The 27824-nt window shown below is 44.9% G+C and overlaps 1 protein-coding gene across 1 annotated transcript in view; it reads left to right on the top strand.

Annotated features, from left to right (window-relative positions):
- LOC148525140 (integrin alpha-M-like) overlaps window positions 1-27824 on the top strand; it is a 130014-nt gene that overhangs the window by 20047 nt on the left and 82143 nt on the right. The window contains exons 2-3 of the mRNA XM_088471174.1: window positions 6476-6606; window positions 10221-10366. Coding sequence (XP_088327300.1) covers window positions 6476-6606; window positions 10221-10366 — 277 coding nt within the window. The remainder of the gene's footprint in view (window positions 1-6475; window positions 6607-10220; window positions 10367-27824) is intronic.

The raw sequence follows: 27824 nt of genomic DNA, 5'->3' as shown, positions 1-27824 counted from the left end.
GGCATTGAAAAGTTATCGCGCGCGCCCCCGCGTATCCCCGTATTCAATTTCAAATGTTCAAAAACGAGACCGAGGGAAACAAAATCACCTAAGTCCTGTCATTTTTGGGAAAATCAGCCCCTAAAAGCTGCTCTGACATGGGGGTTCACTATGAGTACTCCTGCAAGAGGTATTTGGGGTCTTTGAATGGTCTCAATAGGTGCTATTTAGCATCTTTGGGACAGTGGTGATGAATAGCATTTAACAACTTTTTTGGCCAAAATAAGTAGTACCATCAAATTTGGGGTACTTGAAAATGGGTGCAAGCATATTTAAATGTCAAGCATTAAAAAGCATCAAAAATACACCTCCCCCATACTTGCAGACCCTCCCCCCCAAAGGCTATTTTGCTAGTTAAAAGGAGAGGTTATAATCATGGGAGATTTTAATCTACCCAGTATAAACTGGGAGGTGTCTGTGGCAAGTTCCACTAGAAGTAGGGACATCCTGAAGTCATTGCAGGGTGAGGGCAATGGTGAGGGAGCCCACTCGGAAAGACACCATATTACACTTAATATTTACAAATGGAGACAGAATATCTTTTGTAAAAGTGGGTGAAAACCTGGGATCCAGTGATCACCAAGCAGTATGGTTCAGAATAAAGACAGATACTGGCTCACCCCATACAAAAACATAGGTGTCAGATTTTATGAAGATGTATAAGCGAATCTTTGGCAGAGTGGAGGAACGTGAAAGGAGAGCAGGAGAGGTAGGAAATTTAAAAAGTGCCATATTAAAGGCAACAGACCTTTGTATCAAAAGGGTTAGGAAAACCACCAGGAAAAGGAAGCCAGTGTGGTTTGGGAAAGAGGGAGCAAGTATTGAGACAGCAAAAAAGATGGCCTTTAGGAAATACAAGCAGACGCAAAATAATGAGGACAAAGAGGTGTATCTTGTAACACAGAAGGAAGCTAAGAAAGTAATCAGATGTGCAAAGGCAAAAGCTGAGGAGAAAATGGCACAGTAAGTGGGCAAAGGGGGCAAAACTTTTTTTAAGTATATAAGCGAAAGGAGAAAAACAAAAGGTGGAATAAAAAGACTAAACAGAAAGAGCTGATCATCTTAATCATTATTTTTGTTCAGTAATCACTACTGAGAGAGAGGGAAAGGGACCACAGTTACTGAGAGAGAGGGAAAGGGACCACAGTTACTGAGAGAGAGGGAAAGGGACCACAGTTACTGAGAGAGAGGGAAAGGGGCCACAGTTACTGAGAGAGAGGGAAAGGGGCCACAGTTACTGAGAGAGAGGGAAAGGGGCCACAGTTACTGAGAGAGAGGGAAAGGGGCCACAGTTACTGAGAGAGGGGGAAAGGGGCCACAGTTACTGAGAGAGAGGGAAAGGGGCCACAGTTACTGAGAGAGAGGGAAAGGGGCCACAGTTACTGAGAGAGAGGGAAAGGGGCCACAGTTACTGAGAGAGAGGGAAAGGGGCCACAGTTACTGAGAGAGAGGGAAAGGGGCCACAGTTACTGAGAGAGAGGGAAAGGGGTCACAGTTACTGAGAGAGAGGGAAAGGGGCCACAGTTACTGAGAGAGAGGGAAAGGGGTCCACAGTTACTGAGAGAGAGGGAAAGGGGCCACAGTTACTGAGAGAGAGAGGGAAAGGGGCCACAGTTACTGAGAGAGAGGGAAAGGGACCACAGTTACTGAGAGAGAGGGAAAGGGGCCACAGTTACTGAGAGAGAGGGAAAGGGGCCACAGTTACTGAGAGAGAGGGAAAGGGGCCACAGTTACTGAGAGAGAGGGAAAGGGGCCACAGTTACTGAGAGAGGGGGAAAGGGGCCACAGTTACTGAGAGAGAGGGAAAGGGGCCACAGTTACTGAGAGAGAGGGAAAGGGGCCACAGTTACTGAGAGAGAGGGAAAGGGGCCACAGTTACTGAGAGAGAGGGAAAGGGGTCACAGTTACTGAGAGAGAGGGAAAGGGGCCACAGTTACTGAGAGAGAGGGAAAGGGGTCCACAGTTACTGAGAGAGAGGGAAAGGGGCCACAGTTACTGAGAGAGAGAGGGAAAGGGGCCACAGTTACTGAGAGAGAGGGAAAGGGGCCACAGTTACTGAGAGAGAGGGAAAGGGGTCACAGTTACTGAGAGAGAGGGAAAGGGGCCACAGTTACTGAGAGAGAGGGAACTGTGGCCATAGTTACTGAGAGAGAGGGAAAGGGGCCACAGTTACTGAGAGAGAGGGAAAGGGGTCACAGGTACTGAGAGAGAGGGAAAGGGCCACAGTTACTGAGAGAGAGGGAAAGGGGCCACAGATAAGTTGCAGGTGTGATCAGAAAAATGAGGTAGGAACAAGCACATTTACAGAGGAGAAGATCCTAACAGAACTCTCAAAGCTGAAAGTGGATAAATCAATGGGGCCAGATGGGAAACATCCAAGGATACTAAAAGAGCTTAAAGTGGTGCTGGTAACACCATTAACAGAATTATTCAACCAGTCACTAGATACTGGAGTCATTCCAGAGGACTGGAAAAAGCAAATGTTGTCCCACTGCACAAAAGTGGAAGCAAGGAAGAGGCAGCAACTACCGACCAGTGACTACCGACCAGTGACTACCGACCAGTGACTACTGACCAGTGACCTGATATCAGTAGTAGGGAAATTGATGGAAACACTCTTATAAGAAAGAGTCCTAGATTATCTCAAATCCAGCAATTTGCAGGATCCCAAACAGCATGGATTTACTGGGGGGAGATCATGTCAAACAAATCTTATTGACTTTTTTGACTGGGTGACTAAGGAAATAGATAAAGGGGGCCATAGATGCAGCTTATCTAGACTTTAGTAAGGCTTTTATCACTGTTCCACATCGCAGACTGTTAAATAAACTAGAAAGCATGGGATTGGATACAAAGATAGCTGAATAGATAAGATCATGGCTTACTTCTGATGAAACAGCACATGATTTACTGCTGAGAAACGCGTCAAGCTTTGCCCACGACACCAGACGTCTGTTCTGTTGCTCTCGCAGACTCTATCACTAATTGGGTATCCCGCCACACATCCTGACTGACTTTCAATCTGAGCGCAGGTCACTCATTATCCGGGTGGCCTCCGGAGTCCCCCTGTACCATGCACTACACGGACGCAGCGGTACGAGCAGAGGGGTAATACCAGCTGGCACGGATTAGTTGTGTAGCCATACGGTATCCTCTATCTGTAGACAGCGCTCGAAAGGATCAGTACAGCTGTCTCTCACACACGTCAGTGAGAAGAAAGCCCGATCAGCAATAATCTGACTTCAGCCATTACAGCATGGATGGAACATATAACAAAGCATCAATCAGTGAGTGTCTACATATTGTTTAAGTACTTTTTTTGGCGTGTACGGAATTTTTTAATTTACTCGCTGACGGACTGCATTTGCCTTGTTCCCTATTTATTCCATTTACTGCTAGTGTATGGCATCCTGGTGATTCATTAGATCACCTAGGGCTCTATTTACTACAATCCGCATATTGAATGCAGATTGCATTGCGAATTCAGGCAATATCACAGGGATTTACTACAAATCCCTTGCAGGGACAGAGCTTGCGATAAAGCTCTGTCCCTGCAAATCCCCTCTGCACACTAGTCACGGTATTTTCGCAAAAAATACCGTGACAAAGTGCCCGCGCATGCGCTGAATGGACGCCACGGCTACCCATCCGGCACTAAGCCATGCCCCATCATTAAGCCCCGCCCCCGCGATCATGGACCCCCCTGCAACCCCCCCTCCCTTAATAGCACTTACCTGCATGATCCGGGCCTCCGGTCAGGTGATCTCCCATACTGCACTGGGACCTGATCACCTGATGACAGGCCACAGTGCACTATGGGAGACCAGCTGACCGGAGGGGAGACATGACCGGAGGCCCGATCACTGGTCCCTGGAGTCAGGTAAGAAAAAAAAATTTGACAATTTTTTTTCTATTTTTTACAGTAATCAGCGTGTGGGGTGTGTAGCAGTGTATCAGCGTGTGGTGTGTGTGTAGCAGTGATCAGCGTGTGGTGTGTGTGTAGCAGTGTATCAGCGTGTGGTGTGTGTAGCAGTGATCAGCGTGTGGTGTGTGTAGCAGTGATCAGCGTGTGGTGTGTGTAGCAGTGATCAGCGTGTGGTGTGTGTAGCAGTGATCAGCGTGTGGTGTGTGTAGCAGTGATCAGCGTGTGGTGTGTGTAGCAGTGATCGGCGTGTGGTGTGTGTGTAGCAGTGATCAGCGTGTGGTGTGTGTGTAGCAGTGATCAGCGTGTGGTGTGTGTAGCAGTGATCAGCGTGTGGTATGTGTAGCAGTGATCAGCGTGTGGTGTGTGTAGCAGTGATCAGCGTGTGGTCTGTGTAGCAGTGATCAGCGTGTGGTGTGTGTAGCAGTGATCAGCGTGTGGTGTGTGTAGCAGAGATCAGTGTGGTGTGTGTAGCAGAGATCAGTGTGGTGTGTGTAGCAGTGATCAGCGTGTGGTGTGTGTAGCAGTGATCAGCGTGTGGTGTGTGTAGCAGTGATCAGCGTGTGGTGTGTGTAGCAGTGATCAGCGTGTGGTGTGTGTAGCAGTGATCAGCGTGTGGTGTGTGTAGCAGTGATCGGCGTGTGGTGTGTGTGGCAGTGATCAGCGTGTGGTGTGTGTGTAGCAGTGATCGGCGTGTGGTGTGTGTGGCAGTGATCAGCGTGTGGTGTGTGTGTAGCAGTGTATCAGCGTGTGGTGTGTGTAGCAGTGATCAGCGTGTGGTGTGTGTAGCAGTGATCAGCGTGTGGTGTGTGTGTAGCAGTGATCAGCGTGTGGTGTGTGTAGCAGTGATCAGCGTGTGGTGTGTGTGTAGCAGTGATCAGCGTGTGGTGTGTGTAGCAGTGTATCAGCGTGTGGTGTGTGTAGCAGTGATCAGCGTGTGGTGTGTGTAGCAGTGATCAGCGTGTGGTGTGTGTGTAGCAGTGATCAGCGTGTGGTGTGTGTAGCAGTGATCAGCGTGTGGTATGTGTAGCAGTGATCAGTGTGTGGTGTGTGTAGCAGTGATCAGCGTGTGGTGTGTGGCAGTGATTAGTGTGGGGGTCTGTTTAGACCACACAGCTGATCACTTGGGCCGGCTCCGGGCTCTGCTCTCCCCGTTAGAGCAGGGCAGGAGGCCGGTAACTGGGGGAGACCCTGGATAACGCCACCTCCAGGTGACGTTATTATCACAGAGCTTTCCCGGTATTTTTTCACATTTTATCTTTAGTAACTTTGGTCAGATCACATTTCCCATTACAGTTATGGGAAATGCGATCTGCTTTACTAAAAATAAGTGATACTTAGGGGTTGGAGCACAGAATTTTACGAATTCTACCCTGTAATAACTACAGGTGACACTAACATAATGTGATAAGGGTGTGACAACACAAAACAGCCATTATCAGTTGATTTTAGTAAAAATAATGATAATAAATAGAGCCCCAAGTGAGAGGAGAGTACATGTTTCCAATGGAAATTTCTATCGTTCCACAGAGTGAAATTGTGTCACTGTTACTGTTTTGGATATTATAACAATTGTTGCTATTAGTGCCTATATAATGTAACCAGTTACACGTATATTACTCTTTATGTCTGTCCTTCAGGCTGTTACAGAGGTAAATTATTCATGTCAGCATCTCTAGTGGATCTATTTGTCATATGTTTTATCTAATCTAACAGACGTCTCATATTTGGATTTATATTTGAATTGATATTATTTATGTCTATGTACTGTATGCATTCACATGATCTTTGCAATTATATGATTAAATATTTTTACATTTTTCACCACTTGTTTGAGACCGCGCTCCGTACTTTTTTCTTTTTTATACCAATGTGCTATATTTAGCTTACAACATATTTTTTCTATAATTACAGCCCAAAAAAATATTCTAGACTATGTACAACACAACTTTATTTCCCAGATACAGGGTCTGACGCAGCTTAGATCGCAGTTGCTAATACACACGCAATCGGCTGTTTTTTGCGTTCTGCGCATGAGTACACAACACAGTGCGAGTGCGCGAACCAGGCACTGCAACCGGGACTGCAATCTCAGCGGCCACGCAGACCCATCGCAGAGTGATTGACACGAAGCGCCATTTGGGGGTGACGGGCTGATCACAGGCGTGTTAGTGCGTTCTCATGCCATGTCAGGGGTGTGCAGAAATTAGCCACTGCAATACCCTACACAGCGTGAGGTCTCATAGCGTGCGCGGCTGATAGCAATTCCGGAGTAAGGTCAGGACTTGTGCATCTGTACATATGGGTCCAATGTTACTGATTATTTTGCTATATTGCTAAAGTATACGGATGCGTTATGTTAGGCTGCGATCGCAATTATTTGCATATCACCACTAATATTAGCAACTGCGTTGCCTGCGTATCAGCAGAATAGCGATCCTTGGCCCATAGAGGTTTATATGTAATAACATAACTAATGATCTGTATCTGAGGCCTTCTCTGATCTCTCCGCAGAGTGCAGCGTCTTCAGCCTGGACATCGTGTTTCTCATTGACGGATCGGGCAGTGTCAGAAGAGATGACTTCACAAGAATGTTAACATTTGTGTCCACAGTGATGTCGTCTTTCAATCAGACGGATGCCCAGGTAACCTGTGCTGTACATTGCAGGCAGTGACGTATTGCCCAGGTAACCTGTGCTGTACATTGCAGGCAGTGACGTATTGTCAGGGTAACCTGTGCTGTACATTGCAGGCGGTGACTTATAACCCAGGTAACCTGTGCTGTACATTGCAGGCAGTGACGTATTGTCCAGGTAACCTGTGCTGTACATTGCAGGCAGTGACGTATTGTCCAGGTAACCTGTGCTGTACATTGCAGGCAGTGACGTATTGTCCAGGTAACCTGTGCTGTACATTGCAGGCGGTGACTTATTACCCAGGTAACCTGTGCTGTACATTGCAGGCAGTGACGTATTGTCCAGGTAACCTGTGCTGTACATTGCAGGCGGTGACGTATTGCCCAGGTAACCTGTGCTGTACATTGCAGGCAGTGACGTATTCTCCAGGTAACCTGTGCTGTACATTGCAGGCAGTGACGTATTGTCCAGGTAACCTGTGCTGTATATTGCAGGCAGTGACGTATTGTCCAGGTAACCTGTGCTGTACATTGCTGGCAGTGACTTATTGCCCAGGTAACCTGTGCTGTACATTGCAGGCAGTGACGTATTGCCCAGGTAACCTGTGCTGTACATTGCAGGCAGTGACGTATTGTCCAGGTAACCTGTGCTGTACATTGCAGGCAGTGACGTATTGTCCAGGTAACCTGTGCTGTACATTGCAGGCAGTGACGTATTGTCCAGGTAACCTGTGCTGTACATTGCAGGCAGTGACGTATTGTCCAGATAACCTGTGCTGTACATTGCAGGCAGTGACGTATTGTCCAGGTAACCAGTGCTGTACATTGCAGGCAGTGACGTATTGTCCAGATAACCTGTGCTGTACATTGCAGGCAGTGACGTATTGTCCAGATAACCTGTGCTGTACATTGCAGGCAGTGACGTATGCCCAGGTAACCTGTGCTGTACATTGCAGGCAGTGACGTATTGCCCAGGTAACCTGTGCTGTACATTGCAGGCAGTGACGTATGCCCAGGTAACCTGTGCTGTACATTGCAGGCAGTGACGTATTGCCCAGGTAACCTGTGCTGTACATTGCAGGCAGTGACGTATTGTCCAGGTAACCTGTGCTGTACATTGCAGGCAGTGACGTATTGCCCAGGTAACCTGTGCTGTACATTGCAGGCGGTGACGTATTGCCCAGGTAACCTGTGCTGTACATTGCAGGCGGTGACGTATTGTCCAGGTAACCTGTGCTGTACATTGCAGGCGGTGACGTATTGTCCAGGTAACCTGTGCTGTACATTGCAGGCGGTGACGTATTGTCCAGGTAACCTGTGCTGTACATTGCAGGCGGTGACGTATTGTCCAGGTAACCTGTGCTGTACATTGCAGGCGGTGACGTATTGTCCAGGTAACCTGTGCTGTACATTGCAGGCGGTGACGTATTGTCCAGGTAACCTGTGCTGTACATTGCAGGCGGTGACGTATTGTCCAGGTAACCTGTGCTGTACATTGCAGGCAGTGACGTATTGTCCAGGTAACCTGTGCTGTACATTGCAGGCGGTGACGTATTGTCCAGGTAACCTGTGCTGTACATTGCAGGCGGTGACGTATTGTCCAGGTAACCTGTGCTGTACATTGCAGGCAGTGACGTATTGCCCAGGTAACCTGTGCTGTACATTGCAGGCAGTGACGATCATTTAATTGTAACTATATAATATTAACATATCACCTGGTTGTCCGGTAGTGCGCACACACAGCATGATTTGCTGTAAATTGATGACGAAATTGTCAGATTGAGCTACATGTATGGATGACCTGAAGATGTGAGGAATCATGACGCGGGAGCACGCATTGTGCGTACACACTTGACGATTTGAACGATTTGTAATTCCAATCCGTCTGAATCGGGCAAATCGTCCAAAATATCGATACCCAGCTGTACCCATCTTTAATCTCACTTAATAGACAACAACACAAAACAGATACAGTTATGCGTTAGCTGATAAATCTATTATGATGTGTGCAGTACCTCCTCCCTGCCTCTGGTGTCACTCTCTCTTTCTGGCATATTCCATACTGACTAGTCTATTATCCTGTAGCCTGTGATTACCTAGTCAAGCAGCTGCGGGCTACACCTGTGCACTGGCCATTTATGTCTGCTCTGTCTACAGGGGCGTTTCTATAGTGGGTTCAGGGTGTGCGGGGCACACAGGCCCTGAATCCAGGGGGGCCACACACACCCATATTTTTAATACTTACCACTCCGCCGCCGGAGTCCCATGTCAGTGCCGGTATCAGCGCTGTCAAAATCGCCTGGAAAATGGTCACAGAGGCCATTTTCCCATCATTTTGGGCATGCTCAGTAAGTAACCTATCAGCCTAGCCTGCTATCTGGTTATCCTGCACTGTCAGCCGAGCCTGCTGTTAGGTTATACTGCACTGTGAGCCAAGCCAACTATATTGTTATCCTACCCTGCAAGCCAAGCTGGCTACCTTGTTATACTGAACTGAGGGCCTGATTCAGCTTCACATCTAAAGTGCAGTGTAATAATAAAGCTGTGCAGTATTTGTGGGCTACATGCAAAAGCAGCCAGTATTTACCCTACATGCAAAAACGTTATGCTGATTCTCACTCTGGGGTAGATGTAATATAGTGGCACTTAACATGCCACTATATCGCCTCCTGCTTCGCCTCTTTACCGAGGCAAAGCAGAAAGCACTATTGATGAGATGTATAAACATCTCATCGGCCTCCCGGCGCTCCCTGCTAGAGACCACAGCGCATCAGCCTGGTGCTGATGTGCTCTGTCTCAGTCCCGGCCGGGTAGAAGCGTTCCTTCGCCAAACTCCCGATCATACATCGGGTAGAAGCGCTCCTTCGCCAAACTCCCGATCATACATCAGGTAGAAGCGCTCCTTCACCAAACTCCCGATCATACATCGGGTAGAAGCGCTCCTTCACCAAACTCCCGATCATACATTGGGTAGAAGCGCTCCTTCACCAAACTCCCGATCATACATTGGGTAGAAGCGCTCCTTCACCAAACTCCCGATCATACATCGGGTAGAAGCGCTCCTTCACCAAACTCCCGATCATACATCGGGTAGAAGCGCTCCTTCACCAAACTCCTGATCATACATCGGGTAGAAGCGCTCCTGAGCTTCTTACATCTCCCCCTCTATTCCCAAAGCTGAGTCAGACCCTGTGTGTCAAGCAGATATCTTGTTACCCTGCACTGCAAACCAAGCCAGTTATCATGTTATCCTGCACTGTGAGTCTTGCCCGCTATCTAGTTATCCTGCACCGCAAGCCAAGTCTTGTTATTTTGTGTGATCAGTATCGTGATTTTGTTTGTGATCCCTGTATTCAAACTATATAGAGTGAAAACCCTGATCTCTGTCTCTCCCACGAGTGTGCGATAAATTCGCTGTTGTTTCATTCTATTTGAGAATTCCTTCATCTGAAACACACACACTTGTGAGAATTAGTCTGAAATTACACAGTGAGTCCTAACAAAATCATCCGAATTATGGGGTGATCGGACCACAAGCTCTGTTACAGCAATGTAGCGTTACACACATGATAGAGTGTTGGGAATCTATTGCTAATGTCTCCTTAATGGCGTCTCTCTCCCCAGTTTGCGCTCATGCAGTACTCCAGCAGATTCACAATACATTTCGATTTTAATCGTTTTTCTGCTGAGAGAGACCCCAGACGCCTGACAAGTAATATTATACAGATGCGACAACAAACCAGAACTGCGACTGGAATCCACTTGGTGATGTAAGTATTTACCGATTCCACCGGAGGCTGCGCTGGGGAACGGGATTCCGGCCTCTGGCTTCTGTAGTAGACTTGTTAATATGACAATAGATGGAACAGCAGAAAAAGCGAAATAAATGATAATATACAGATGTGTCCACATACATCCTTACTTCGTTGCGTGTTAAACACCCCTTATAGTCGCACCATGTCATGGCGTGGCGCTGTAGCTCAGACCACCTTTTCATGCACCTTTTCACTGTCAGATGCGTCTTATTGGCAAAAGTGGTGCGAACAGGATGCACAGGCAGCTTCTGCTGGTAGAAGTGATATGCGGCACGCCTATATTCTGTGTGCGTCTGCGGGTGTATCTGCACGTGAAACGCTACGTTAGTGTCACAGCCGCTAACACTGTAACTTAGCATTTTGCAGCAGATACACCCGCAGACGCACACAGAATATAGGCGTGCCGCATATCATTTCTACCAGAAGAAGTCGCACAAAAGATGTTCTGCGCTACCAAGTTGAATGGCGTTCACGCACAGTGGCGTAACTAGGGTGTTTGGAGACCAATCCCCATGTGTGCACGGCAAAAAAGTGGGCATGGCCACATGCCACAAGGGGCGTATGCAGTTTACTGTGTCATGTTATGCTTTGTTCTGTTCTGTGTATGCACTTTGTATCCGTAGATGAGGGGTGATTGTAAAGTTCATGGCCTAAGGTACAAGGATTTATTTGTAGGCAATTTAACTACATTATTTTTCAACATCATCTCCTTGTAAATGTAGACACTTAGACCAACGGCCATGGAGCATACATGTCCCTGTCTTGTACAAATCAACATCTTGTACCCGCAAAAACTGATCAACGGCTTCAATCACGTCATTGTCGTGGCAAAATGGTGACCCCTGAGCTCTTTCTTTTGTTTGGGGAAGAGGTACTGTAGTAGTCAGAGGGGCCAAATCACATGGATAAGGCGGATGTTCAGGCAGCTGGAATACACAATTCTGGATGCCAGTCATGGCCACCAGTGACTGGTGAGCTGGAACATTGTCTCGGTGAAAAAGCGTCACCTCTTGTCAACTTTCCACGTTGATTCTTTTTGTTTTATGGTCATAACTGCTTCAATAGATTCGCAAGGTATGTCCCAGTGATAGTTTTAGCCTTGTTAAGGTAGTCCACCAGCAGTGCTCTTTCTGCATCCCAAAAGATGGAGGTCATCACCTTTCCAGCAGATAGCACTGACTTTGCCGACTTTGGTGCTTCCACTGTTTTGATTGTTCTTTAGTCTCAGGTTGGAAGTGCAGCTTCCAAGTCTCAGCCGTAGTTACAAATTGCTGAAGTAACCTCTCAGGATCTACATCAAACAGAGCCCGATTGATTTTTGCCACGGTGAGACGTTCAACACTAAGAAGTTTAGGCACCTATTGAGCCAAGACCTTTGTCATTAAGAGTTTGTTTTGAATAACAGCATGAACACGTTCCTGGGATATACATTATCAGTAGGGGTGGGTGTGCTTGTCGTACCTATATCCCAGCAACTGTTGTCATTCCCAGCCTCCTTGCGCACTTACGATTACTCCTGCTTCATGACCCCCTATATGCTTAGGCAGAGAGATGAGGACACTGGGGACAACCCCACCAAACAAGTGACCACACGTGTGGACAGTGACTAAAATGGTATATCTATCTGGAACATTACTGTCATGTCACTTAGAGGTAAAATGTTAGGTTTGTAGGACCATATATAAACATATGTACTTTTTGTCATACTGTACATCAACACAGTATATATATTTCTAATTAAGGTTACAATAGACACATGTTGTAAATATGGCACTACAGTACATTCACAGTGAACATGCATATATACTGTAGCATAGACTAAAACAGCCTAACTACTGTATACACTCTGCCTCCATAACTAAGCATGGGTAATAATAACCTCAGGGCTGAAGACTGTTCCTGTTAGAGTTCCATTTGGTAATGTTCCCAAGCATCGTCTCTCCTCAGATGTGAGGCAATACTGTAAGAACTTAGGGGCTTATAAACAATGCTCTCTCTCCAGTGTTCTCCTATTTGAGTGTATTCCAGCAATATTACAGATGGCCACCCTGTGACAAGGATGGCCTGAAGGTAAGCTGGCGGCCAGTGTGTGACAAGGATGGGCTGAAGGTAAGCTGGTGGCCAACGTGTGACAAGGATGGGCTGAAGGTAAGCTGGTGGCCAATGTGTGACAAGGATGGGCTGAAGGTAAGCTGGTGGCCAACGTGTGACAAGGATGAGCTGAAGGTAAGCTGGTGGCCAACGTGTGACAAGGATGGGCTGAAGGTAAGCTGGTGGCCAACGTGTGACAAGGATTGGCTGAAGGTAAGCTGGTGGCCAACATTTGACAAGGATGGGCTGAAGGTAAGCTGATGGCCAAAGTGTGACAAGGATGGGCTGAAGGTAAGCTGGTGGCCAACGTTTGACAAGGATGGGCTGAAGGTAAGCTGTTGGCCAACGTGTGACAAGGATGAGCTGAATTTAAGCTGGTGGCCAACGTGTGACAAGGATGGGCTGAAGGTAAGCTGGTGGCCAACGTGTGACAAGGATGGGCTGAAGGTAAGCTGGTAGCACAACAGTTAATACAGTTTCTTTCTGTGTTACCAGCTGACTAGGATATCTGGAGCTCACTCAGAGCTGCTCGCTAAGATGCGTACTCTCGCTGCTGGCGATGGTGTGCAGTGTGTATGCATTGTGCGTATGTGTATACCTTAGCGAAAGTTCTCAATGCATTTGCTTGCTGCACAGAGACAGCCCAGCAGAGTGAGTGACAGGGGAAGCCATCTGTAGGTGGTAACAGGGGCTGGCCATTAAAAACGGGGGAGTGTAGGTGCAAACGCAGGCGTGCCTGAGCATCTCTACGGCATATTAGAGGAGTGCATAATTATAAGACAGCGTCATAGTACACGTCACCTGGTTTGTTTTTATACTGAAGTGCTTGCGGCAGGGTATGGTCAACCTCAAATGCTGCGATAGCAACCGATGTTACCTGATGTACCGATGGTTGCATACACTTCCTGGACATGACGTGTACAAGTGGGCATCTTAAAACAGGCTGGTGGGTGTCTGCATACACTATGTGATCAGTCTCTAAAAAATACTGGGCGTGCTAATGCATTGCTGTGCGATTGCATTGCCTACACTATTTGCATACACATCGTGCGAGTGATCGCATGTAGCGAGTGGCTCTGAATCAGGCCCTCTGTTCTGTACTCTAGGCATAGGCTATGCATGCTGTGTCCAGTTGCATTTAGAACGTTGCACAGCTGGATAGTGTTACGTTCTGGGTTATTTGTGGACCCGGGGTGGTAGCAGGAGCGATCACAGAAGCAGATTTGTAAATAAAACTAGGATTTTTAATAAGTGCTCGAGTGGACATATAATGTGGCAGTAAATAAAAGTCCAGGAAAATATAAATGTGCACAAGAGTTCTGTGGTGAAAGCAAAAGGGTTAATGTCCAGGTAGAAACAATTAGAGCAGTCCAGGTGTGCAGGTAGTGAAACTGAAAATAAACAAGCCAGGTTTGCAGATAGTGAACTGAAGTGCAGGATGTCAGCAGGCTCAGGCACTCAGGTATGGGCAAGGGTGATGGAGGTAGCGGGGTAGTCCAGTGGGAACTAGGAGCTGACAGGCAGACTGGCAGACAGCGGATTCACAGGAACAGGAAAGCACAGAGAACTCCCTCTCAGCTAGGCTGAGATACACGTTGCACTGGCAAAGAAGGAAGGCACTGACCCTTCCTAAATACCCCATGCCGTGCTGTTACTGGCCGGAGGGAGCATGTGACTCACCAGGATTGGCCAGCCGCATCACATGGCCAGAAGGCAAGATGGCAGCGCCCATGCCAAACGGAATGGAGACGCCGCCAGGCCTTACCAGCGCAGAGTGACAACAGGCCCGCACAACAACGCGTGCAGCCAAAGCCCCCGCCAGACACCAGCTCCGCCACCAGACAGCCCGCGCCACAATGACCTTACAGGTAACACTCGCCTAGCGCCATGCTGAAATACCCTGGCCGTGACAGTACCCCCCCCCTTTTGGGGTGGCCTCAGGACACTCACCAGGCTTCTCCGGATGGGCAGAATGGAATCTCCTGATGAGCGTGGGAGCGTGGACATCACGAGCATCGGTCCAGCAACGTTCTTCTGGACCGTAACCTTTCCAGTCCAGCAAATACTGTAGATGACCTCTGCGTAGACGAGAGTCCAAGATCTGGGCGACCTCAAACTCAACTCCTCTCTCCGTCTGGACTCGAGGAGAAGCAGGTAGAGCACTATGGAATTTAGGGCCTGATTCAGACCCACTCGCGAGCGGCTGTCCGCTCGCAAGTGGGTCGATGTTATGCACTGAGCATGCGCACGACGGAGGGAGCTCCGTCGTGCGCATGCGCCAGACGCGACGAGCGAAGGAAAGTCCTTCGCTCGTTGTGTCCGATCAAAGGGGGCGTGCTGTCAATGTTGATTGACAGCATGCCCCCTTTGGTGGGCGTGCCGGGGGCGTGCCTCCCTGACAGGGGCGTTCCCACGGGAACGCCTCCCGTCAGAAGCCGGCCCACTGACATCACTAGTGATGTCAGTGGGAGTGATTTTGGCTCTGATAGAGCCAAAATCACTCCGGAGCTTGCGGTTGAAAACCTCAACCGCAGGCTCCGGCTCGCAAATTCGATGGTCGCGATGGTCTCGACCATCGCGACCATCACAATGCACGCTCGTATAGCCTGTGGGTGGTGACCCACAGCTATACGAGTGTCCAGGAGGACGCTCCATGAAAATGGAGGCCAGCCCTCATTCAGAGCGTGCGCTCTGCTCAGAGCGTACGGCTCTGAATGAGGGCCTTATTCAGGACCAGGGGCTTCAATAAGGAAATATGGAAGGAATTAGGGATTTTTAGGTATGGGGGTAACTGTAGACGATAGGCCACTGGATTAATGACTTCTGTTATGGAGAAGGGACCGATGAAGCGTGGTGCAAATTTCATAGAAGGAACCCTCAGACGAAGATTCCGGGTGGATAACCAGACCTGGCTTCCAACTTGCATGCGTGGAACTATTCTACACTTCTTATCGGCCTGGATCTTATAGCGAGAGGATGCCTTCAACAAATCAGACCGTACTTGAGTCCAGATGGCAGCAAAATTCTGCATCGTGTCCTCCACGGCCGGAACATCGAAAACAGGCAGGCTTCAGAATTCGGGAACACGAGGATGAAGGCCATATACAACCTGAAATGGCGTTTGGTTAGTTGACGAGTGGTAGGAAGCATTATGTGCAAACTCAGCCCACGGCAGCAAGGCAGCCCAATTGTCCTGGGAAGATGACATAAAAATTCTTAAGAAAGTCTCTAGATCTTGATTAACTCTCTCGGTGGAGCCGTTGCTTTGCGGATGGTAGGCCGTGGAAAAGTTTAACTTCACTTGAAGAACAGAACACAAAGCCCTCCAGAATTTTGCAGTAAACTGCACACCACGGTCAGAGACAATTTCAGCAGGAAGGCCGTGTAGACGAAATATGTGTTGGACAAACAACTGTGCCAGGTCAGGGGCAGAAGGTAACTTCTTCAACGGTATATAGTGGACCATCTTAGAAAATCGGTCTATTACAACCCAGATAGTGTTGAAACCTTGAGAGACTGGCAGGTCTGTGACGAAATCCATGGAGAGATGCGTCCATGGACGTGATGGAGTAGGTAATGGAAGCAATTCCCCAGCTGGAGCTTGTCGTGATGATTTATGCTGGGCACAGGAGGAGCAGGAAGAGATAAACTCCATTATGTCTGCCTTCATAGAAGGCCACCAATAGTGTCTTTTCAGGAACTCCAAGGTCTTCCGAGTGCCTGAGTGCCCTGCGAAGCGAGAGGAATGTGCCCAAGTGAGAAGCTGCTTCCTTAATTCCAGGGCCACAAATGATTTTCCCGTAGGAGGCTGAAGTTGTAATGCGGCGAAAACTCTTGATTCCAAGACAGGGGTATTGCTTTGATTTTCAGATTGATCATCACAGAGGAGAGATCTCGATAGGGCATCAGCCTTCTGATTAAGTGCTCCAGACCGAAAGGTCAGGGTGAACTGAAACCTGGCAAAGAATATTGCCCAGCGGGCCAAACGAGGACTCACACATTGGAGGTTTTTGAGAAATAGGAGATTTCTATGGTCCGTAAATACAGTAAATGGAAACTTGGCACCTTCTAGCAAATATCTCCATTCTTTCAACGCCAACTTCACAGCTAGTAGTTCTTGCTCACCTATGGCGTAGTTCCTTTCTGCAGGAGAGAATTTTTTAGAAAAGAACCCACACGGATGGACTCGGTTGTCCTCATAACGTTGAGACAAGACTGCTCCCACAGCTTCAGATGATGCATCTACTTCCAACAAAAAAGGCCTGTCCAGATCTGGTTGTCGAAGGACTGGTGCTGAGATGAAGGCCTGTTTTAGAAGATGAAAGGCAGACTCTGCCTCAGGTGACCATTGGGCAGGATTAGCACCTTTGCGGGTCAAGGCTGTAATGGGAGCCAGCAGTGTAGAAAATCCCTTAATGAAGCGTCTATAATAATTGGCGAAGCCCAACAATCTCTGGATGGCCTTCAGTGTCTGAGGTCGGGTCCAATCCAGAATTGCTTGTACCTTCTTGGGGTCCATTTCTAAACTGGAGCCAGATATTACATAGCCGAGAAAAGGTACACTGGGCACTCCAAAGACGCACTTCTCCAGTTTGCAGTAAAGGTGGTTTTCTCTCAAACGGGTCAGGACCTCCTTAACATGTTCTTGATGTTTAGCCACAGAGGGTGAAAAAATCAGTATGTCATCCAGATAGACAACAACCGAAACATATATCAGATCCCGGAAAATCTCATTAACGAAACTTTGAAAGACAGCAGGGGCGTTACATAATCCAAAAGGCATTACCAAATACTCGAAATGTCCATCTCTGGTATTAAAAGTGGTCTTCCATTCATCGCCAGCTCGGATACGAATGAGGTTGTAAGCCCCTCTTAGATCTAATTTAGAAAAAATGACAGAGCCCTTGACCCTATCAAACAACTCAGTAATCAGGGGAAGAGGGTATCGATTTTTTACAGTAATGTCATTGAGGCCTCGATAATCGATACATGGTCTTAGACCACCATCCTTCTTGCCAACGAAGAAAAACCCAGCTCCGGCAGGTGAAGTAGAGGGGCGGATGAACCCCTTTGCCAGGTTGTCCCGGATGTACTCGGTCATGGCTTGAGTCTCAGGCAAGGACAGCGGATAGGTACGACCACGAGGTGGCATCTTATCAGATATCAATTCAATTGGACAGTCCCATTCCCTATGAGGGGGTAAGATATTTGCTTGTTGTTCAGAAAAAACGTCGGCAAACATCTGATATTCCTTGGGAATGGCAGAAGAAACTAATGAAACTGTCTTTCTCACAGGTCGAATTTTTGGAAGACAGGATTTCTGACAGTCCATACCCCATGACAGAATCTGCATAGAACTCCAATCAATCCTGGGATTATGTTTACGTAACCAGGGTAGACCAAGAACAATTTCTTGAGAGGCCTCTGATATCACCAGGAATTTTAAGGACTCAGAATGAAGTGCCCCAATTCGGACCAATACAGGTTGAGTCTCTTTGGTGACTATCCCGTTAGTCAGAGGGCGTCCGTCTATCGAGGTCAGAGAGATAGCATGGTTGAGAGTCAAACAAGGTATCTGAAATTTATCAATGAAACTAGACGTTATGAAATTTCCGGCTGCTCCTGAGTCGATTAGAGCAGTAGCAAAGACAGGTTTGGGTTTAAGATCCAAGGCTAGGGTAATCGTGAAATCTTTAATTTTTGGAGACGGGTTCATAACTCCTAACTTGATGTCTCCAGGGTCAGTTAGGATTTGGCATTCCCCGGTTTACAGGGACAGGAGATCAGCAGGTGACCAGACTCTCCGCAGTACAGACAGAGGTTCTTTTGCATTCTTCTCTGACGTTCTTCTTTGGAGAGGTGTGTATGATTCACCTGCATAGGCTCCTCTTCAGTGGGAGAAGGAATGGGACGGGTAGAAAAGGAGGGGGTAAATGACCTTTTGCGGTCAGTTCTGTTTTTTTCAGCCTGACGTTCCCTGAAGCGTAGGTCAACTTTGATACACAATGAAATCATGCCGTTCAGATTAGTAGGAAGCTCTCGAGTGACTAGATCATCCTTTAGTCGGTCTGACAACCCATGCCAGAAGGCCGAGGTGAGGGCTTCCTCATTCCATTTGAGCTCTGATGCTAACATTTTAAATTGCACGGCATATTGACTGACAGGACGGACCCCTTGTCTCAGTGTCATGATGTTTGGTGATGCTGATACAGTACGCCCAGGTTCATCGAAAATCCTCCTGAAGGATGACACAAAGCCTGCGTAATTATCCAGCAGTGGATCTGAGCGCTCCCAGAGTGGGGAAGCCCATTCCAAGGCCTGGCCGGATAACAGAGAGACTATATAAGCCACTTTAGTTCTTGCAGTTGGAAAGTTGTCAGGCTGCAGGGTAAAATGTATGTCACACTGATTTAGGAATCCTCGGCAGAGTTTAGGATTGCCGTCAAATTTATTTGGTAAAGGAAGACGTAAGCGGGGAGATGATCTGCCTCCTGTATTCCCAGACGCTGATGCGGATGTAGTTGCTGGTACTTCAGGGGTAGAAAAGGAAGTTTGCAAACTATCCTGTCGCTTGGACATCTCTTGCAGAAATTTAGCCATCTGATGCTGCATGTTTTCCAGATTTTCTAATCGACCAGAAATGCACCTGAACAAATCCACTCCTGACTCCTGATACGTGGCCGGCTCCATGGGGCCAGCGCAAACTGTTACGTTCTGGGTTATTTGTGGACCTGGGGTGGTAGCAGGAGCGATCACAGAAGCAGATTTGTAAATAAAACTAGGATTTTTAATAAGTGCTCGAGTGGACATAATGTGGCAGTAAATAAAAGTCCAGGAAAATATAAATGTGCACAAGAGTTCTGTGGTGGAAGCAAAAGGGTTAATGTCCAGGTAGAAACAATTAGAGCAGTCCAGGTGTGCAGGTAGTGAAACTGAAAATAAACAAGCCAGGTTTGCAGATAGTGAACTGAAGTGCAGGATGTCAGCAGGCTCAGGCACTCAGGTATGGGCAAGGGTGATGGAGTTAGCGGGGTAGTCCAGTGGGAACTAGGAGCTGACAGGCAGACTGGCAGACAGCGGATTCACAGGAACAGGAAAGCACAGAGAACTCCCTCTCAGCTAGGCTGAGATACACGTTGCACTGGCAAAGAAGGAAGGCACTGACCCTTCCTAAACACCCCATGCCGTGCTGTTACTGGCCGGAGGGAACATGTGACTCACCAGAATTGGCCAGCCGCATCACATGGCCAGAAGGCAAGATGGCAGCGCCCATGCCAAACGGAATGGAGACGCCGCCAGGCCTTACCAGCGCAGAGTGACAACAGGCCCGCACAACAACGTGTGCAGCCAAAGCCCCCCACCAGACACCAGCTCCGCCACCAGACAGCCCGCGCCACAATGACCTCACAGGTAACACTCGCCTAGCGCCATGCTGAAATACCCTGGCCGTGACAGATAGCCATTACAGTCTCACAAGCAGTGAGAGCCCTCCTGGCTACTTACTGTGTGGCTGTGTCTCCACTGACTCCCCTCCAGTAACTTACCCCAGATGACAGGATTGGCTCCCGTGTCACCTCAGTCACTTGCCTCTCTCCCTCTCTCTCTCTTGAGGTAATGGAGGGCTGAGTAATCGGCTGCTTACTCCTGCACTCTGCCCTGCAGGTCTCTTCACCACACGGTGCTGCTCACCGGGGTTGACTTCGCAGTGGCCTGCTCCCACTGCTGCTTTCTCCAGTCCCCGGCTCCTCCCCAGGTGCTGGTGGGTGTGGCAGCTAGTCCGCGTGGCTGCTCAGCACTGTCCATTCACACCGAGCTCTCCATGCAGTCCCTCAGGCAACGTGTCCTTCCCGCGTTGCATTCTCCTAAAGACACACTTGGTGGGTGGGCCCCTCAACTGCCCGCTCTCAAGGCGCCACCCCTTAGACCACCGGGACCAGCCAACCACCGGATTCTTTGCAGCTTGCACTCCCAGCATTGCGACTCGCATCCTCTGGGTCCTATTGCTCCTGGTGTTTCCCTGATGACGTCACTAAGTAAGGGGAATCGTTAATCCCTGCCGCTCCAGGACTTGTAAAGACAGAGGCCCTGATTTAGAGCCGGACGCTCTGACAGAGTGCTCGCTCTGAATCAGGGCTGTCTTTCTTGTTTTTCAGGGCGGCCTCCTGGCCACTCACATAGCTGTGGGTGACCACCCAAAGCTATAGCGAGTGGCCAGGAAGATGGTCGCGATGGTCTTGACCATCGGGCTTGCGACAAGACCCTTGTGGTAGGGTCTCGTTGCCGCAAGCCCCAGAGTGCTTTCGGCTCTAACAGAGCCGAAAGCACTCCCACTGACATCACTTGTGATGTCAGTGGGGCTGGCCCCAGACGGTAGGTATTCCCATGGAAACGCCTCCATCTGGGCAGCCATGCCCCTGGCCCATCCACCAAAGGGAGCATGCTGTCACTCAACATCAACAGCACGCCCCCTTTGGTACGAGACCCGGAACGATGGATTGCCCATCGCTATCCGGGTCTAGCGCAGGCGCACTGGGCCACCATCGACCCACTTGCGAGCACATAGCGCTCGCGAGCGGGTCGGAATCAGGCCCAGAGTTGTCACAGCCAATGAACCTTAGGGGTCCTGGGGGCAATAAAGGAAACAGAGTCCAAGTGGTGTATCACACATAAATGTTTGGCAATGTAAAGCTGTTATTCTGCAATCTTCCAATATCATGTCATGGATTTTGTCAATGGTTTCTTGTGTGGTAACGGCGACGGGTCTCCAGGACAGGCTCTCCCTTCCTCGTTTGAACTCTGCTGCGCATTTCTTAACCATGCTGTAAGAGGGAGCAGCCTTCCCTAGTGTCATAACCATGTCCTCATGGATCTCTGTGGGCGTTAAAACCTTTATGACGAGGTAGCAAATTACTGTGCGATGAGCACTTACATCAAGTTTTAAAAATAATCTGTCACCCTGTCCATCTCACATGTCTGTAAAACAAAACCAACAACAACAGTTATTAACTTGGCACTTGATAGTAATCCTAAAAGACGTTCAATTTTATATGAAAATAATAAGACCTGTTTAGTACATTTTATTGTACCTTAGCCCACAAACTTTTCAATCGTCCCTTGTATTTTACTTCTGGATTTATTATGCAGTTTGTTTTGTTATGTTTCATTGTGCTTTGTATTCACTTTGACTCCTGCTATGTTTATAATTTACTTTGTATGCACTTTATGTCCTGATATGTTTATAATTTACTTTGTATGCACTTTATGTCCTGATATGTTTATAATTTACTTTGTATGCACTTTATGTCTTGTTGTTTATAATTAACTTTTTATCCACTTTATGTCCTGTTATGTTTATTATTATTTTTTTTTGAACCTTATGTCTTGTTTTTTATAATTCACTATGTATCCACTTTATGTCCTGTTATGTTTATAATTCACTTTGTATGCACTTTATGTCCTATTATGTTTATAATTTACTTTGTGTGCACTTTGTCTTGTTGTTTATAATTTACTTTGTATCCACTGTATGTCCTGTTATGTTTATAATTTACTTTATATCCACTTTATGTCCTGTTATGTTTATAATTCACTTTGTATGCACTTTATGTCCTATTATGTTTATAATTTACTTTGTGTGCACTTTATGTCTTGTTGTTTATAATTTACTTTGTATCCACTGTATGTCCTGTTATGTTTATAATTTACTTTATATCCACTTTATGTCCTGTTATGTTTATAATTTACTTTGTATGCACTTTATGTCTTGATATGTTTATAATTTACTTTGTATGCACTTTATGTCCTGTTATGTATATAATTTACTTTGTATGCACTTTATGTCCTGATATGTTTATAATTTACTTTGTATGCACTTTATGTCCTGTTATGTTTATAATTTACTTTGTATGCACTTTGTCCTGTTATGTTTATAATTTACTTTGTATCCACTTTATGTCCTATTATGTTTATAATTTACTTTGTGTGCACTTTATGTCTTGTTGTTTATAATTTACTTTGTATCCACTGTATGTCCTGTTATGTTTATAATTTACTTTATATCCACTTTATGTCCTGTTATGTTTATAATTTACTTTGTATGCACTTTATGTCCTGTTATGTATATAATTTACTTTGTATGCACTTTATGACTTGATATGTATATAATTTACTTTGCATGCACTTTATGTCTTGATATGTTTATAATTTACTTTGTATGCACTTTATGTCCTGTTATGTATATAATTTACTTTGTATGCACTTTATGTCCTGATATGTTTATAATTTACTTTGTATGCACTTTATGTCCTGTTATGTATATAATTTACTTTGTATGCACTTTATGTCCTGTTATGTATATAATTTACTTTGTATGCACTTTATGTCTTGATATGTATATAATTTACTTTGTATGCACTTTATGTCCTGTTATGTATATAATTTACTTTGTATGCACTTTATGTCCTGTTATGTATATAATTTACTTTGTATGCACTTTATGTCCTGATATGTTTATAATTTACTTTGTATGCACTTTATGTCTTGTTGTTTATGATTAACTTTTTATCCACTTTATGTCCTGTTATGTTTATAATTTACTTTGTATGTACTTTATGTCCTGTTATGTATATAATTTACTTTGTATGCACTTCATGTCCTGTTATGTATATAATTTACTTTGTATGCACTTTATGTCCTGATATGTTTATAATTTACTTTGTATGCACTTTATGTCTTGTTGTTTATGATTAACATTTTATCCACTTTATGTCCTGTTATGTTTATAATTTACTTTGTATGCACTTTGTCCTGTTATGTTTATAATTTACTTTGTATCCACTTTATGTCCTGTTATGTTTATAATTTACTTTGTGTGCACTTTATGTCTTGTTGTTTATAATTTACTTTGTATCCATTTTATGTCCTGTTATGTTTATAATTTACTTTGTATGCACTTTATGTACTGTTATGTTTATAATTTGTTTTGTATGCACTTTATGTCTTGTTCTTTATAATTTACTTTGTATCCACTTTATGTCCTGTTATGTTTATAATTCACTTTGTATGCACTTTATGTCCTATTATGTTTATAATTTACTTTGTGTGCACTTTATGTCTTGTTGTTTATAATTTACTTTGTATCCACTGTATGTCCTGTTATGTTTATAATTTACTTTATATCCACTTTATGTCCTGTTATGTTTATAATTTACTTTGTATGCACTTTATGTCCTGTTATGTATATAATTTACTTTGTATGCACTTTATGTCTTGATATGTATATAATTTACTTTGCATGCACTTTATGTCTTGATATGTTTATAATTTACTTTGTATGCACTTTATGTCCTGTTATGTATATAATTTACTTTGTATGCACTTTATGTCCTGTTATGTTTATCATTTACTTTGTATCCACTTTATGTCCTGTTATGTTTATAATTTACTTTGTATGCACTTTATGTCCTGTTATGTTTATAATTTACTTTGTATGCACTTTATGTACTGTTATGTTTATAATTTGTTTTGTATGCACTTTATGTCTTGTTCTTTATAATTTACTTTGTATCCACTTTATGTCCTGTTATGTTTATTATTTATTTTTTTTGCACTTTGTCTTGTTTTTTTATAATTTTCTTTGTATCCACTTTATGTCCTGTTATGTTTATTATTATTTTTTTTTGCACATTATGTCTTGTTTTTTTATAATTTACTTTGTATCTACTTTATGTCCTGATATATAAATAATAAAATGGTCCTGAAGGTTACCTTGGTACAAAAAAATCTAACAGCAGCACATTGTTGATCTTGGTTACACCCAATTAACTAATGTACTGTATACAAGGAAAACAGGCAAAAATAGATCTACCTCATGCGCTATATAAATAACAAATATACTGTGCAGTGAATGAGACATTGGAAATTTAATTCCCTTTGAAATATCTACTGTAGCTTTATCCTGCTATTCGCTTCAACAATATGATGTCATAAATAATAGATTTCATAACATGTGATAACAAAGCACATATAAAAACATGGTGCATGTAATACACACACTTAGTTAAATATGTCCTGTTATGTTTATATTGTACTTTGTATGCACTTTGTCCTGTTATGTTTATATTGTACTTTGTATGCACTTTGTCCTATTATGTTTATATTATACTTTGTATGCACTTTGTCCTGTTATGTTTATATTGTACTTTGTATGCACTTTGTCCTATTATGTTTATATTGTACTTTGTATGCACTTTGTCCTGTTATGTTTATATTGTACTTTGTATGCACTTTGTCCTGTTATGTTTATATTGTACTTTGTATGCACTTTGTCCTGTTATGTTTATATTGTACTTTGTATGCACTTTGTCCTGTTATGTTTATATTGTACTTTGTATGCACTTTGTCCTGTTATGTTTATATTGTACTTTGTATGCACTTTGTCCTATTATGTTTATATTGTACTTTGTATGCACTTTGTCCTGTTATGTTTATATTGTACTTTGTATGCACTTTGTCCTATTATGTTTATATTGTACTTTGTATGCACTTTGTCCTGTTATGTTTATATTGTACTTTGTATGCACTTTGTCCTATTATGATTATATTGTACTTTGTATGCACTTTGTCCTATTATGTTTATATTGTACTTTGTATGCACATTGTCCTATTATGTTTATATTGTACTTTGTATGCACTTTGTCCTGTTATGTTTATATTGTACTTTGTATGCACTTTGTCCTATTATGTTTATATTGTACTTTGTATGCACTTTGTCCTGTTATGTTTATATTGTACTTTGTATGCACTTTGTCCTATTATGTTTATATTGTACTTTGTATGCACTTTGTCCTGTTATGTTTATATTGTACTTTGTATGCACTTTGTCCTATTATGATTATATTGTACTTTGTATGCACTTTGTCCTATTATGTTTATATTGTACTTTGTATGCACTTTGTCCTGTTATGTTTGCACTGTACTTTGTATGCACTTTGTCCAGTTATGTTTATATTGTACTTTGTATGCACTTTGTCCTGTTATGTTTATATTGTACTTTGTATGCACTTTGTCCTGTTATGTTTATATTGTACTTTGTATGCACTTTGTCCTGTTATGTTTGCACTGTACTTTGTATGCACTTTGTCCAGTTATGTTTATATTGTACTTTGTATGCACTTTGTCCTGTTATGTTTATATTGTACTTTGTATGCACTTTGTCCTGTTATGTTTATATTGTACTTTGTATGCACTTTGTCCAGTTATGTTTATATTGTACTTTGTATGCACTTTGTCCTGTTATGTTTATATTGTACTTTGTATGCACTTTGTCCTGTTATGTTTATATTGTACTTTGTATGCACTTTGTCCTGTTATGTTTGCACTGTACTTTGTATGCACTTTGTCCAGTTATGTTTATATTGTACTTTGTATGCACTTTGTCCTGTTATGTTTATATTGTACTTTGTATGCACTTTGTCCTGTTATGTTTATATTGTACTTTGTATGCACTTTGTCCTATTATGTTTATATTGTACTTTGTATGCACTTTGTCCTGTTATGTTTATATTGTACTTTGTATGCACTTTGTCCAGTTATGTTTATATTGTACTTTGTATGCACTTTGTCCAGTTATGTTTATATTGTACTTTGTATGCACTTTGTCCAGTTATGTTTATATTGTACTTTGTATGCACTTTGTCCAGTTATGTTTATATTGTACTTTGTATGCACTTTGTCCTGTTATGTTTGCACTGTACTTTGTATGCACTTTGTCCTGTTATGTTTATATTGTACTTTGTATGCACTTTGTCCTGTTATGTTTATATTGTACTTTGTATGCACTTTTTATCCTGTTCTGTTTATATTGTACCTGGTGTTACTCTATACAAAAAGGACAGTGGGCCTCATTCAGGGTTGTTGCAGCGATGCTAAAATATTGTGTAGTCAGCGGAGATCGGAGTGCAGCATTGGATCACTGTCGCAACCACCACAGTCATCGTCCAACAGAGTAAGTCTAACGGTGCCCACCCACTAGCCGATTACACTGTATGATTACGACATCGTAATCGTGCAACCGCTCAGTAATCGGCCGCAAATCGTGCACAAATTGTGCATCCAAATGTCGGAAACGACCAGAGATTTACGCTCCCGCTGGTCATTTCCAACATCAATCATCGCCCGAACATGCAGGCCAATCTGATAACGATCACTCATTCAGTGTAGGCACTGCACCCCCTAGGGGAATGACAGTACGATTACGATGTCATAATGGTACCGTCTTTCCCTGATCTACTAGTGGATGGGCACCTTCAGGGTGACAGACGTCCTCTGCTGGGTCTTGGAAATATGCGTGGGCAGACGCACACCCTTGCCTCAGTCGTGATTCAAAGATGTACGCCAACCCGATGATTTGCATAAGTCTCCGATGGTGGGATGACCAGGCGTGTGTCAGAGCTGCAGCGCACATGTTTCAGAGAAGCTGCAGCCTGATTGACAGGCTGTGGCTGTTCAAGGGTGGGGATTGCGGGGATGGCCTGCATCCCAGAAAACAGGGCCATGTCGGCCCAGTTTTCTGGCCCCAACAGAGGAGTTCTGGTGGACATTCTGAGTAAGCACAGTTAACTCAGATGGCCGAAGGCTGCCGGATGGTTATCAGATGCTGCGTCCTCAAACACAGCAGTGGATCACAGAGACTGGCAGGAGGTGGTTATAAATAGTTACCCCGGTGGAATCCAGATGCATCAAACTGCTCAGTATCAGGAGTTTGGTTTATTCTAGTGTAGCAATATGTTTGTCCAGCCATACTCCCAGTTACTGTACATACACACAGTATCATGGATGGAGCAGAGCTTGAGTGGCACATACAGGGGACCAACCGGTCATGTATGAAGATAGCAGTGCGGCAATACAGTGATATATACAGGATATGTTGCAGGTCACCGAAGCTAAGTGGAACACATCCATGAACCAATGGTGATCTAACACAGTATCTGTCAGGAATCGTTCTCACCCTTGGTGCCGATGCCGTGCTGCTCTGTCCTGGCTGGGGTCCCGGCCTGGAGGCACGCAGGAGAGTGTACTATTGATGGGCTCCCAGCAAGGTGGTGGTTTCAGGGGTTCAGAGCTCTGGACATTGGGCGTCACCATGTTGGTCCTGGTAAGCTGTTCGCATATGTCCCAATAACAGCCAGACTAATATTCATCTGTCCACACTGGCCAATCATCATGTGACCCAGGGTATAATACTCTCCACTCACAACATGCTGTGCCTGAGCTTCATCGCTGTTAAACGTCCAAGGCTCCAGCTCCCTTGCTATCTGTCTGT

The sequence above is a fragment of the Taudactylus pleione genome, unplaced genomic scaffold (assembly GCF_031769625.1).
Source record: "Taudactylus pleione unplaced genomic scaffold, aTauple2 ptg000112l, whole genome shotgun sequence".
Taxonomy (NCBI): domain Eukaryota; kingdom Metazoa; phylum Chordata; class Amphibia; order Anura; family Myobatrachidae; genus Taudactylus; species Taudactylus pleione.
The sequence above is the reverse complement of the archived record's forward strand: the minus strand, read 5'-3'. Positions and strand labels throughout refer to the sequence as shown.